This window comes from Petromyzon marinus, chromosome 5 (assembly GCF_048934315.1).
Source record: "Petromyzon marinus isolate PM22_M1 ecotype Great Lakes invasive population chromosome 5, UKy_Petmar_22M1.pri1.0, whole genome shotgun sequence".
NCBI classification, from domain to species: domain Eukaryota; kingdom Metazoa; phylum Chordata; class Hyperoartia; order Petromyzontiformes; family Petromyzontidae; genus Petromyzon; species Petromyzon marinus.
Genome location: NC_133671.1, coordinates 14,560,845 through 14,574,565, shown reverse-complemented (window position 1 = coordinate 14,574,565; position 13,721 = coordinate 14,560,845). Strand labels below are relative to the sequence as shown.

At 38.5% G+C, this 13,721-nt stretch overlaps 2 protein-coding genes across 6 annotated transcripts in view; one reads left to right on the top strand and one right to left on the bottom strand.

Moving 5' to 3' along the window:
• The window catches only part of PI4KA (phosphatidylinositol 4-kinase alpha), a 72,561-nt gene that overhangs the window by 14,305 nt on the left and 44,535 nt on the right, over positions 1–13,721 (top strand). For 2 of the 4 annotated variants that reach the window (XM_032947062.2, XM_032947060.2), the window contains exons 14-20: positions 302–431; positions 736–865; positions 1,138–1,233; positions 1,995–2,178; positions 2,570–2,673; positions 3,433–3,601; positions 5,600–5,650. In XM_032947062.2, coding sequence (XP_032802953.1) covers positions 302–431; positions 736–865; positions 1,138–1,233; positions 1,995–2,178; positions 2,570–2,673; positions 3,433–3,601; positions 5,600–5,650 — 864 coding nt within the window. Of the gene's footprint in view, positions 1–301; positions 444–735; positions 866–1,137; positions 1,234–1,994; positions 2,179–2,569; positions 2,674–3,432; positions 3,602–5,599; positions 5,651–13,721 lie in introns of all 4 variants that reach the window. The other 2 variants (XM_032947059.2, XM_032947061.2) reach the window with 1 other exon arrangement.
• On the bottom strand, positions 4,396–12,669 carry SERPIND1 (serpin family D member 1). Of its 2 annotated transcripts, none has more exons than XM_032947064.2 (8): positions 12,429–12,669; positions 11,432–11,577; positions 9,933–10,125; positions 8,869–9,114; positions 8,104–8,440; positions 7,382–7,658; positions 7,003–7,150; positions 4,396–6,470 (listed from the first exon to the last, which is right to left on the bottom strand). In XM_032947064.2, the coding sequence occupies exons 1-8, from the start codon at positions 12,447–12,449 to the stop codon at positions 6,279–6,281; spliced, it is 1,560 nt and encodes a 519-aa protein (XP_032802955.2). In that variant the 5' UTR covers positions 12,450–12,669; the 3' UTR covers positions 4,396–6,278. The 2 variants fall into 2 exon arrangements, with proteins under 2 accessions (XP_032802955.2, XP_075917963.1); XM_076061848.1 differs by lacking the exon at positions 12,429–12,669 and adding an exon at positions 12,053–12,347.

Here is a 13,721-nt window from a genome sequence, read left to right as displayed (position 1 = left end):
TGTTAAATGTGGTAATGTTTTAGCATTCCCGACAGACACTAAGGGATAGCTCACCGATGCGCTGTTAGATTGTACAGCATATTTGGTATGAGGTCCGACGTTTTGCTCCTCATGCTGATGATATACATTGCATTATAACATATAATGTAGAATATTTAACATATATTATGAATTAGCCCCCCAGGACGTGGGCCACAAAAAAAACTACGTACAACCTGGAAACATATCGGGAGGCTGTACAGTACGCAGATGAATTTATGTTTTATATTTTAACACACCCTATGTGCTTGCGGATCATTAGGGCTTAGGAAGGCTCTGTGAGCGCTTCCCATCTGTGTCCAACTCCGTGACTGTGTGTCTGCGGGACTTCCTTGTTGTTCCGTCCCCCGTGCTGCTCAAACTCTACAAGCTCCACTGCCAGTTCCAGAGTGGTAAGGAGATGGGTAAGCCATAATAACTTATTGAATTATTGCCTCATGTGTTAGGGAGAGTCTAGCTTCAAAGGGCCATAGAAAAGCATAAAAGCATGCATCTTGTGTTGCGGGAGAATTTAATTGTAATAAACCTAATCGTAAATGCCATAGATTTTGTGTGTGCGTTTATTTGTCACTTACCTTGATGCCATATTTTTAGGCTGCAGTGTGACACGGACTTAAAAGAAGCAAAGACAATTCCTATTCGTTGTAAATGCCTGTGTTTGTAATAACTGTATGTCATGCCTAATTGTTTTATTAGGAGGAAATGACATAAAGATCAGTGTGACGAATGAGTTTGCGGAATCCACTGTCAATGTTGTGGCCAGCAAGAAGATTCAGCCCTCGATGTATGAACAGCTGAGGGATATGGCTATTGACAACATATGCAGGCAAGTCATTGACAAAATATATAATTTTCTGTCAAACACTAAATCAAGAATTGTGGCTCTAGTCAAGCTATCCACAATAACTATTATACATTTTATTATAGTGCAAATGTATGATTGACAATCATCACAAACTAAACATGAATACTATGAACAACAACAAAAGCAGGTATGCAATCTGTATATAAGCCTTAATCGGCAACAACGGCTCATTCCAAATAAATGTAATTCCTACATTTTGTATAATAGTACGCGTAATGCAATTATATTTTCAGAGCCCTCAAGGGTGGTCTTATCGAGGAGCCAGTGATTGTGGAAGCGTTTCTTGCTACACTCTCCAACCGTCTCTACACTTCTCAAGACAATGAAAAGTAAATCTGGTTTATGTGATTGGTATTAAAGTAATGTAAATCTATTTAAAGGAAATTCATTTTATTGCATAATAAGTAATATGCAGAGTTCATTGATGTGGGTTTGCCTCTTTGAGTATGCAGAATTTCAATGAGAATGTAAAATGATAATGCATTTAATACAGGAATGCCTTACTGAGTCTATAAAGACACCTTTTATGAGGCACTGCATTAGGAATTGTATTTATTTCAGGTAATGAGTGTTTGGCATGTGGAAAAGAAATAGGAGTATCTGGAGAAAACCCACACATACAATGGAGTAACACTCAACAATGCTCAGTATAGATAGTGAAGAATTCATTAATGTACTGCCATATTTTGGCATTACCAAAACTTACAGAACCTGGAATTTCCAGGCAGTCTCCAATCCTAATACTAACCAGGCCCAAACCTGCTTATTAATTCATTGTAATTTGAATGATTTGGTGATGTAGGCGAGTGATGAATGATAATGCTTGATGGTATTAATTAAAGGGATGACGATTATGTGGATAATAATGATGATGTTGATGCTGCTGCTGATGATGTATGTTGAAAACTATGGCTGATTTATGGTGTTAAATAATTTGTTATCGATGCAGATTTTGGTGTTGGTCGTAGGGCTAATGATGTTGGTACTGATAATGGACAATATTTTTATTCTTTAATAATAAAACAAGAAATATTAGCATGGGAAAACCTGCATTGTTCCAAAGTGCTTTGTGTCTGTTGGTGGTGTTTAGAGATGGTCAGCTGATTCACGAGCACACAATCCGTGCCTTGGGGCACATCGCTGTGTCTTTGCGTGACACCCCACGCACAATGGAATCCATCTTGCAGATTCTCCAGCAAAAGTTCTGCCAGCCACCCTCCCCTCTTGATGTCCTCATCATTGACCAGCTGGGGTGCATGGTTATTACTGGCCCTGTGAGTGTCTATATCTCTAATTTCATCCATTTAATTAATTTGTGGAATTGGGTTGGATTTAATCTGCATTTGTTATATATGGCAATTTTTCGAACTCATGTGAAAGCTATATTTCCTCGTGCTAATCGGAGGTGTGGGAAACATTTCCACAAGTAAATGGCTTCAGCTCTTCAAAGTGTAAATAACAGTTAATTGGATAATGAAAGTTATATCAACTTCCGTGTGCATTATGCTATGAATATGTGTAGTGGATACAGTCACACTTAATGTTTGGCTTTAACTGAGTTTACTTCACCCCTCAGACAAAGAATTGTTTATTTTAAACTCGATTATTATTTTTGTGCACTACGATGAGATGCTTAAACCCATTTTTTGTTTATTTATATTTCAGCAACACATCTACCAGGAAGTACTGAACCTTTTCCAACAGATCAGTGTAAAGGCCAGCTCTGTTGTTTATTCACAAGCCAAGGATATGAGAGACCATGGCTACAGGTTGGTGTACCACTCTTATGTGACGCTTTGCAGCCGGAGGCCAAGCTGGTATCGCTTTTTGGAACATTTATCTTATCTTACGACAGTGGTTTTGACCGTCAAGTGGAGCAGTGGCACAATGGTTAGCGCTTTGCGCTCCAAACCTGGTGAACCAAGTTCGATTTCCAGGCACGGTTAACATCGGTAGTGAATTATATCTGGACCATTTCTGGGCCTCTTTGCACCAACTCCCACTGACCAGTATGATGAAGACTGATCAAATAACACCCAACATGAGGAGGCCTTAATCCATTTGTGGATTGACATAGGACTATAAGTCATAATAGAAACCATCAGAACACCATTTTGAAAATAAATTGTTGTACTGTTGTTGCTCTGTGTTTAGATTTCATGCTTAATCTGTCATTGTTCCTGGTCATATAATGCTTAATGTAGAGTCAATATTGACCCCCCCCATTTAAGAGTTTTGGGGTGCACATAATAGCTGCAATAATATAAATTCCCTGTTGGTAGCAATTATAAGTTTAACAAAGTATTCTCCCAAGTGATTTAATGAAAGGTTACGATTAATTTCAGCAATCTACTATTTTTAGACATTGCGTTGAATTTAGCGGCCACATCATCCCATGGCACATAACACATCCAAATCTTTGCATTCACTCTGTGCTTACGAATCAGTATGAATCGGTATGAATCCATGCATCGTTACAACACCCCTGGTTAATAGGTAAAGTGTGTGTGTGTGTGTTTTTTAACAAGGCATTGTTCTGTGGCGGTCATCAATGCACTGGCAAACATCGCGGCCAACCTGCAGGGGGAGCAGCTGGTCGATGAGCTGCTAGTCAATCTCCTGGAGCTTTTTGTGCAGCTGGGCCTGGAAGGAAAGCGCGCCAGCGAGAGGGCCAGCGAGAAAGGCCCTGCCCTAAAGGTACCACCAACAGCGGTGTATCTATAAAATACACAGGCGGTACAGTTGCACCAGTGCCCACTCTCCTACTATTTACTATTTTTTATTTCACCAGGTAAGGCGCACTCGGCTATATAGGTATTTTTTCCGAAGCGACCTGGCCACAAATGATAGCTCAGTAGAGTGGCTTATCATGTGGAAATGTAGAGCAGCCAAATACTCGAAATGCACGTTTATTCTAAATGTGGAAGGACAAACCAGAGGACCCATAGAAAAATCGATGCGACCACGGGGAGGACATGCAAACTCAAAATATACAGGTGTCAGGGTCAGGCTCGAATCCACGACCTCCTGTATACCACGCAAGGTAGTTAACATCTCGGGGAGGGGCCCAAGTTCCAGGAAAAGAAACATGGGGAAAGGTGGAAAGGAGGGGGGGGGGGGTTTATTTAATTCCTGGCACCATTGCCCATGCCAGCCACACTACACCACTGACCGCCGGTACACATCCCCAAATGGCAATGCCAGCATGGGCCTTGGGTGGTTACAGCAACACGTGGAGGATCACATTATCTTTTTTTATGTCTTAGGTTTTTTTAATGGGTTGCATTAATACGTGATGGAGCAGTTGCGGCACAGTTGTTTGCACACCGTGGTATGAACCATGTGACCGGAGTTCAATTACCAGTCGTGGCTAACACCAGTGGCCGGTAATATCTGAACCAGTCTTAGATCCCTCTCGCTTCACCAACCTGCACTGGCTATCGTACAGAAGTATGGTCAAACAAACCACATAACCGACATGGCTATGGGGAGGCCTTCAAATATGTTTTTTATGAGTACAACATGTGATCAAAACTCGCATTGCAAACAATTATAGATTTGTGGTATTCATTAATACTGATATATTGTTAAATCACAACTTCAAATTAAGGCAAAACATGTTTACATTCATACCGTTTCATGTATAGCATTTTCAATCCTTCCATGTCATTGTTGAATGTTAAGTTATGATTTGCTGTCACGTGATATGGTTTTCAAAGATAAATGCGCTTGTTTTTATTAACAAAAGAGTCTTAGCGAACCATGCTGCAGAAGAGAAAATGCTAAATATAAAAAAGTAATACTCTTGTTATATCATCATCAGCCATGATCTATCTGCTGCAGGATGGAGGCCTTCCTCAACCCATTACCATGGATTCATGACTCCATATCATTAAATATAGCGTTAAAATATGTCATGTTTTGTTATGTTTTATTGTTTATACATTTATATTGAAATGCGGAAGGTTAATAATTTTAAAGTGTACATTTTAACCATAGGGTTATGAATGTGTTTGAGGCATAGTGGGTAGCTGGTTAAAATGTAACTCGGTATTATTTAAAAGGCCAGTAACTCTGCAAGAGATAAGTTTGTTTGTGACATTCCATCTGATAATGTTTCAAACAAAAATGAGATAACAAGGACCAAAGTGCATTTTTGGTGATAAGGCTGTAAATCAATCTATAATTGACATTTTGACGTTTCTCTATAGTTAAAATGTGGTTGATCCTTTTTTATAGTTTATATGCTTTCCGTAATAGGATATTGTTGTTGAAGTGATCGCATATGAGTAGGATATACTATTCAACTTCAATACAAAATATTAACTGGTGTTACCTATGCTGAGAATAAGTTAAAGTAAGAGAGGAAATATTTTTTTGATTTAAAGCTTTCGTGAGAATGTTATTGTTTTACATTTTTATTATTTTATTGTTTCCCTTCTACGTGACTTTACCGAAAGAACCAAGAATATGAGGAAATCTGTTTAAAATTAAATATTTATAGATTTTCGATGTTTGAGTATGTTGCTTTTTTAGAATCAAGCTTTTATTTGAAACCACTTGTAAATGCAATGAAATAAATATAATCATAAATGCTAAATTCATTTGTTCACAATTGTTTCTAAAAGCCTCAAGCATTAACGTTTGCCAAATGGGAAATTCATGTTTATTAATAATGAACGTGTGTGTTTACAGGCCTCAAGCAGCGCTGGAAATTTGGGAGTACTAATTCCAGTAATTGCTGTGGTAAGTACTAACATCTAATTCTTTATTATTAAATTATTGAAGTATATATATTACTTTAATTATCTCTACGACATCATAAAGATATTTCATGGAGAAATGGAATGGGATTATCATAACGAACAATAATATAATTTGTTACGACACTATCCTTTGCAAAGCATAATGGTAGACATTGACAGCATCTGAGTCACCACAGGACACTTTTATGTCAGTCTGGTCTGTACAATAAAACCCCAGATTGATTAAGTTAAATAAACACAGCACATTATTTTTATGAAATTCAAAGATAATTTTCTTTCACATTGAATGCAATACCACTGCCTAAAGGTAAATTAAATGCTTAATACACTGGATAAAAGTGAGATGGTATGGATGTGGTTTAAACTAATCCTCACCATGCGATACCTCTGACAGCGAATGCTTAAGTGATGCTGTCTGACATCGTGTCTTGTAACTCAAATAGCTCGCACAAAGTTCTTGTTTTATAGATTCAGCAGAGCTTTCCTTTGAAATAATGTTGTTTGGTTTGGCTCACTTGTAGAATAACATTGAAAATCCATCATGCGTTCTCTGCACTTTTTAGCTCTTATCTATACGTGCATACGTTTTTTTTTTAATTAAACCTTGTTCAGTTCTTAGCTGGGTTGGACACCTGGCCCAAGAAAAGCACACTCATAGTGTGATGCTCGTAGACAATGAAAACAAAGGGGCGGTCAGCAACGAAGCGGTTGTGGGATGTGAGCGGCGTGAAGCCAACTGTAGTGACGGCCGCTGCTTCGCTCCCCTCCTCATCAATCTTTATGAAGCCCTGGTGCTGGAACTGGTTTAAAAAAAAGAAAAATGCACAGCTTAGCACCCTCTAAATGAGCGCAATGTAACGTTACATATCTTTCATGAAAGTTACATGTTTTTTTTTTATTGTTCATATATACCTATCATTAGCATGGTTGGTTACGTACGGTGCGAAAGAAGTTCAACATACATACACACACGTTTGGCACTGTGGTCAATCCAGTGCCAGATGAGAGCCCCTCCCCAAGCCATGCGAGTCATGGGGGTAATTTGCTCACATTTCTCCATGCTGTTGAGTGCGTGTTGGTGAGAGTGTGCAACATATATTAGGCATAATATAGTACAACAAAGGATTTTGCTGTAACACCCTCTGCTCACAATGGTGTTAGGCCCACAGCAACCTATAATACCGGTTTTATGAAAGGCAGTTACCAATCTAAGCCCTATCCAGGCTCAATCATGGTTGTCATCTGAGATCTGACTAGATCAGGCACATTCCAGGTAATTTGGCCAGAAACGTACTTGGACTCATATCTGCTATTTAGGTAAGAGCACCATACCGAGCTAACTTGCACATCCTTGGCACCAGTCATCCCAGACAGGTCTGCATTGGCTTGGAACAACTCGGTCACTCCCAGCTCTTTCAAGTTATTTTTGAGATTGTACTTCTGCTGCAAGTTGAATTTGGGAATGATGACATCCCGTGTTCTGCAAACAACCAAAGAAATAGTACATTGAGTACTCTGTTTGCTTTATATAATTCCGTTTGTACATCACAGCCTGGTATATAGGAATCATGCAGTGTTTGCAGGAAAAAATCCAGAAAAGTACAAAGCATACATTGCATGATTTTTTTTTTCTCGGCACACATCATTTCATTTTGATTAAAGAATAAAGGATTTTTATGGCGCCGGCACAGAATTAAAATCACTTGCTTACCTGTTAGTCATTGCTTGGAGCCACTTCTCTAGGAGATCAAAGGAGAGGGCACGTTCCAGTGTTTTGAGGCCACCCTTCAGCTTGTGTGGTACTGCCAAAATCATGCTCACATTGCCCTGGTACGCAAGCTGGAGGATATCACAGCCCAGCTCATGGTCCGTGGTAACCAAAAAGCTCGCCTTGGTTTGCATCATTTGAACCTTGACAGTCTCTTTGTCGTTCAACCGAAATGACCGCACAGAGGTCTGATGTTTTGAGAACTTAATCTCCCATGGCCCTGGAAAATACAGATTTGAATCATTTTTAACTTAAAATTTTCCCAAATAATATTTTTATGGTTAAGAAAAGTATGTGGGCTTGGGCAGCACATGTCGCTAAAATAATTATGGCCAGTGGTAAAGACCTTTCTCGGAGTAGCAGTCAAAGGAGGGAAAGAACCACATGGCCAAGAGAACGGCCACCGTGGAGATGGAGCAATGATATCGGGACGTAATGGTGCTAGATGGTTGTTTGCACTGCATCTGCGAGGGATGGCGATGGCTTGCAAAAGCCTCCATCCTGCAGTCTAATAATCGTGGCTGATGTTGATCATGATGATATATATGTATGTTGAACTTCTTTTGCGCCGTACATAGCCAACAGTGTTAATCGGAGGTGCGGGGGAAGGACAACAAACAAAACACGAAGAGTATTGCTAGGTATTCAAATGTACACTACTGTACCTTTAAAATACACGCTGTTGATGACTAGGAATACGGTGCTCGGATCAATGTTGGTCACCGCATCGGATATTGTCCCCTTGGTGGCACTTGACACCCAGCGATTGATACGCTGCACTGTTGCAGGGTCTTTAAAGTCAACAGTGTGAGCCTCTGCAAAGTATGTCTTCCGGAGGCATTGTTGGTAGGATGGCAGGAGAGGCCACCTGCGTTGTAAATATAGGGCACTTGCCGACTTGAGCGTGTAGCCAAAGTTGTGGCGAAAAAGGCGGTGATTCAGCCGGTGAAAGAGTTTGTGCACGGTCGAAATGTTGTACTTGGAGCTAGAATCTACCAGGCTCTGTAAACAAAAACAAATCAACAACATACAGATGTATTTCTTATTTAAAAATTTGATCTTTATATATATAAAATGGTATATTAGTGATGTGTACACTGTCACGGCTGAGGCTCTGGCTGACGTTTAATCTTAATCTAATTGCTATTGTGTTATGCCACCCAATATCTGGTGTATATGAATCCCTGAGTAAATGATATACTAATATTAAGATAAAATATTAATAATGTACATCGAGTCATGTAAAATAAATAGTATCTCTAGTATGCTGCAGAAACTCGTGTATGCTCTCGAATGGACTGCTTGTGCAAGCTTATGTTTATGTTTAAATCTTGCCTTATGTCACTAAAATCTATTGTTATTGTTCATTTGTTGAACGTCGTCATTGATGTGTAGCCTGCACCAATGTGCTGGGTAAAATTTCACTTTACCTCGAACCCTAAGGCTTTGTAGATTTCCTTGTGTGTGCCTCCATTTGCGCCAAGCGCTATCATGCCCAAGGTAGAGGAGATGCCCAGAGGAGCCAGAAGGAGGTTCTCCCCAGATGGGGTGGACTCGCTTACGGATCGGTACAGATTGAATGCGAAGTCGCTGTTGACAATGGAGAGTCGCTGGATTCGCGTTTTCCCCTGGAATCTTCTCAGGAATAACTTTTTATTGAATGATGCATCCACTAGCTGTGGGATGTTAAGTAAGTCTTCAGGAATGTTCACATATTAGCACGGTTGGCTACATACAGTGCGAAATAACTTAAACATGCATACACATATATATTCTCGGGTCTTTTGGTAAAGCCACGTAGATAGGTTCACATGCATAAATATATTTCCCTTACGACATGTTAGGACATGGAAACCTGTAGGTATAGACAGTTCTGGGTATGCAACTTATAATTGTGTTCTCTAAGGGCTAGGAAACTGAAATGTGATGCAAATATAGTCCAGTGTATGCTTTTAACTATTAAAAAATATGGTTCACTTTGAACCCCCAAATTTTACAGCCAGGAGGTTGATTGGTTTCACTCAACTAAAGTTATTAAAACGTTTCAAGTCTCATACTAAGCACTTAGACGAACATGGTACTCATCACTGAATCAAGTAATAACGACTCGCATCACGTGTGACGATGCCAATAGAAAGTGGGTATGTAATTATAAAGTTTTACTCGCTGGTAAATCATGGAACTTTGTTCATTAAAAGTCTCCATTATTAAATATTTTGCCAATTTTGTATAAAAAAAATTGATAGTCAAATTGAAACCTTTTATGTTATCCAAATGTAAATAGTTGCAAATGAATAATGTGGATTAACTGCCGCTTTTTTTTAATGAATTGGCGTGGCAGATTTTTTTCATCATTCATACATTTCCTAGATGGTTAACTATTCTTTGAATTAAATTAGCGCTGCAGTGGGAAGCGTGAATTATCAGAAAGTGTTTATCGAAATACGTTTTTAATTTCAGTACTAAAACTCAACGTGAAATGTAATAAACCAACTTTTTCTGCATCAACTGTCACGCCGGTGGAGCCATCTTCATTTATGTCATCGATTTCGTCTGGGTAGTCATCATCTTCATTCAGCAGCTTGTCAAAATCGATATAGTCTTCAAGAGAATCCTCATCTGTGAAACCATCGAGCTCCAAAGCTAGTGTGTCATCCATTAAGGAATCTGAAGGTTTGTTTGGGTACCTGCAATGTAATATTATGCCAACGCACTTAGACAAAAGCCCATCACAACATCACTTGGAATGCAACGGCTCTTACATGTCGGAAGTGAAACAGGATTAAGCCCTTGACTTAAAGCTTTCGTGACTGCAGTAATTCATATTCTTAGCTCTTTCGGTAAAGTCACGTTGAAGGGAAACAATAAAATATATATATAAAACAATAAAAATTCTCACGACGTTTCGACCATAACACAAACGGTCGTCATCAGGTGTGAAAAACCAACGGCAACATTTGTTTCTTGCCGTTGTTTTTTCAAGAATATGAATAGGATTAAGCCTGTTTTGTGCTTGGATATGTGACCGCCATGCATTAAACAATTGTTATAGACTGCTACAGGGGCTACATTGTTAGCAGAGGGCAGTGCAGCAACATATGTTGTTGCACTGTACTATGTTGCAATGTATGTGCTCCCTGCTTTCACCAACTTAGTTACCAGCTTGGTGAAATTTGGTCAAATAACCCACATGGCATGGAAATGCCCTCATCTGCAGTCGATTGCAAAATAGCTATATATGTACATTTACTACGACGTGGGCTGTCAAGAGTGTATAAGTGAAAAAAAAAAACATGCTTTTGATCAAATAATATTATTCAGTATAATTGCAAAATTCTCTATAGGTTTAGCGGCACCCTCTGTGCTAACTCATAACTAGGCTCACTTACACAGGAAGGCAACCATATACACTGGTGTATCGATTTGCTTGCTACTTTTGGTTCTCGAGTTAAATGCGGAATCACAGACAAACAATTGTTTTTCAATCCATCAATAGTTGTATGATAATAAAGTTGCACACATTTCAATATTTCAAGTCACAAACACACACACTCGCATTGATGTGTAATTTTAAAAGGACACTTTTATGCTGATTATTTTTTTAGGGTAATGTGCATCATTTTACTATGATATTTCTCAGGTTATAAGGAGAATATTCACACAACGAATCAAAAGTAATATGAGCTGTGTAAGCAAGATTGACACCTTTTATTTTAAGTGTACATTTCACGTGGTAGAGCAAATGGATAAGAAGAAAGCAGTGGCCGGCATTCTTCAGCAATTACTTTTGTAGCCAGTTCTTTTGTCTTGAGATGTATAGATGTGTTAAATACTTTAGTCATTTGAAAAAAAAAACACATTTGTGTAAATATAATAGTCATTCTAAAAAAAGCAATGTTTTATTAACAGATCACATTTAGGATGCTTCTCCGTTGTTGTGATCATCATTATTGCCTTTGTTTTACATAGTGCTTTAACATCAAAACAACTGACCTTGAGAAAGATAGCTGTGCATCTTTGTTGACATCAACAGCTGTCTTGGTTTGGTCTTGTCCCTCAACCCATTGTAAGACGCTCAAAGCAAATATGAGCCCATACAGAAACATGGTGGCAGGGCTTCCTCGTTTGGTTTGAAATTTCTATAATGAGCAATACATTATATATAGCACAACATTTAGGAGTCGCGATACAATCACATGTATTAATATTCGTATTATATTTCATAATGATATCCAGAAATGCATCACTGAGTCAAAATAATTCTTCAGGATTGTCCTGCATTTTTTTTTATCTTTAACAAGTTCCACATTTTTGAGTCTTTTGTGTGGTAAGAAACTGGAGTACGCAGAGAAACTGCACGCTTATTTATGAGGTGATACTACTGAAAAGGTCCACACAGACCAGTTCCGAAGTCATTTCTGCTCTGCCATTTGCTGGCCACCTAGTAGCCATAGCGGCAGTCACAAATCTGCATGATCCACTGAGTTGCCTCCAAACGGCAGGAATACAGGCACGTGCACTGCCATGCCCTACAAATGAGTGCAGTGGCAGATTGCAATTATAACTAAAACATATATCGCTTACGTATTTTGTTATCATACATATTTTACAAACCTGTCCCATATATGTTGAACTACATACATAGTACGAATATTTTAAATTGACATTTTTCTTCAGCGTTGAAATAGCCTAAGTTGTTCACGCAAAAAAAACCTGTTGTCATTTGTTTAAGCTGCCAAATCTGGTTCGGGCTTTGCCTTGTTTCGACAAATGCTGCTGGAAAACATTCCCCAGAAATGTATTAAACACAACCTCCCTGGTAATTTATTATTCAGTCGTGTTTATGTAACTATTTACTTTGTACGTTTAGTCATTGCCATATATCCTCAAATTAAAAATGAATAGTGGGCCGTGTTAAAATGCCAGTTTAAATATACTGGTTGCGTTGAAGTACGATTTTTAAATATTGTAATAAATGAAATATTCTCACCGTATCAATACTTGGAAACATCCGTAGAGGCAGCCTCTGTCATTGTAGACAGGTAAAACATAATAAATACCGTAACTAGATGTGGGGGCCTTTCCTTCAGTTTTTCAGATGATGCACAAATATTTGTCACTGCAGATATGACATTTTGTACCAGGGTCAGCACTTTTTTTCACAATACCAGCTCGTATGTATCATTGGTCAGCTTTAAAATGTTTTATGTATTCGGCTCAGCTGCACATGTTTACATAGTTTTATATTGATGGTGTTATGGAATTGTGTATGTTTTGTATTCCATCAAGAGCAGTAAGTTAACCTTATCCGGTTTTGCAGTTGGAGAAACATACTTTACATTTATGAGTAAATTTGCAATTACATGTATTTCTGGTGATCTAATTTATTAAAAAGCATCTTTGAACTTTAATGCATTTAGGTCGCTATGTTAATATGTTGCAGTCAGTGACTATATGTATTAGATGTATATGGATGCGTTGATTCATGGATTTGTTTGTTTTTAACCCTTTATACTTGGAAAGAATGGATTTTTTTCGATTTGTATATGTTCTATGTAATGGTTTAATGTCGCCCCCGAAGCCACGAGTGACTGTTTTACTGACCAGGAAAGGTCAAACAAAAGTTGAAGTTTTTCACTCCTATTCCTTTTCGTCACCCTGATCCAGAGGGCATCACAATCCTCTGCCATGGATGCCACCGGACACCACAATTGTTTCTCTGCTAAATCCCATAATTGTTGCAAAGTCCATAGTTTATTTCCAAAGTCAGCTATTACAGTATCCTACCACTGTATCTGGCTTACATAAATATACATGGCAAACATATTTCGATAGCTTGCTCAAACAAATGCTATTATGAAACATGAGTCCAAACAGCTCATAGACCAATGAACTGTTACCCACAATGCATTGAGTTTTATATCTGCTAGGCTTTTGCTTGCACTTCATTTCCTATCTGAGGAAACTACTGTCCTCGATCCGATACCACCTTTTGTAATCTCCTCTTCCTCACTACATCCACAACAATTTCTTGTGTTGTGTATGTACAGTGAGGGAAAAAAAGTATTTGATCCCCTGCTGATTTTGTACGTTTGCCCACTGACAATGAAATCATCAGTCTATAATTTTAATGGTAGGTTTATTTGACCAGTGAGAGACAGAATAACAACAGAAAAATCCAGAAAAACGCATGTCAAAATGTTATAAATTGATTTGAATTTTAATGAGGGAAATAAGTATTTGACTCCCTCTCAATCAGAAAGTTGGGATTAGGAGCACTCTC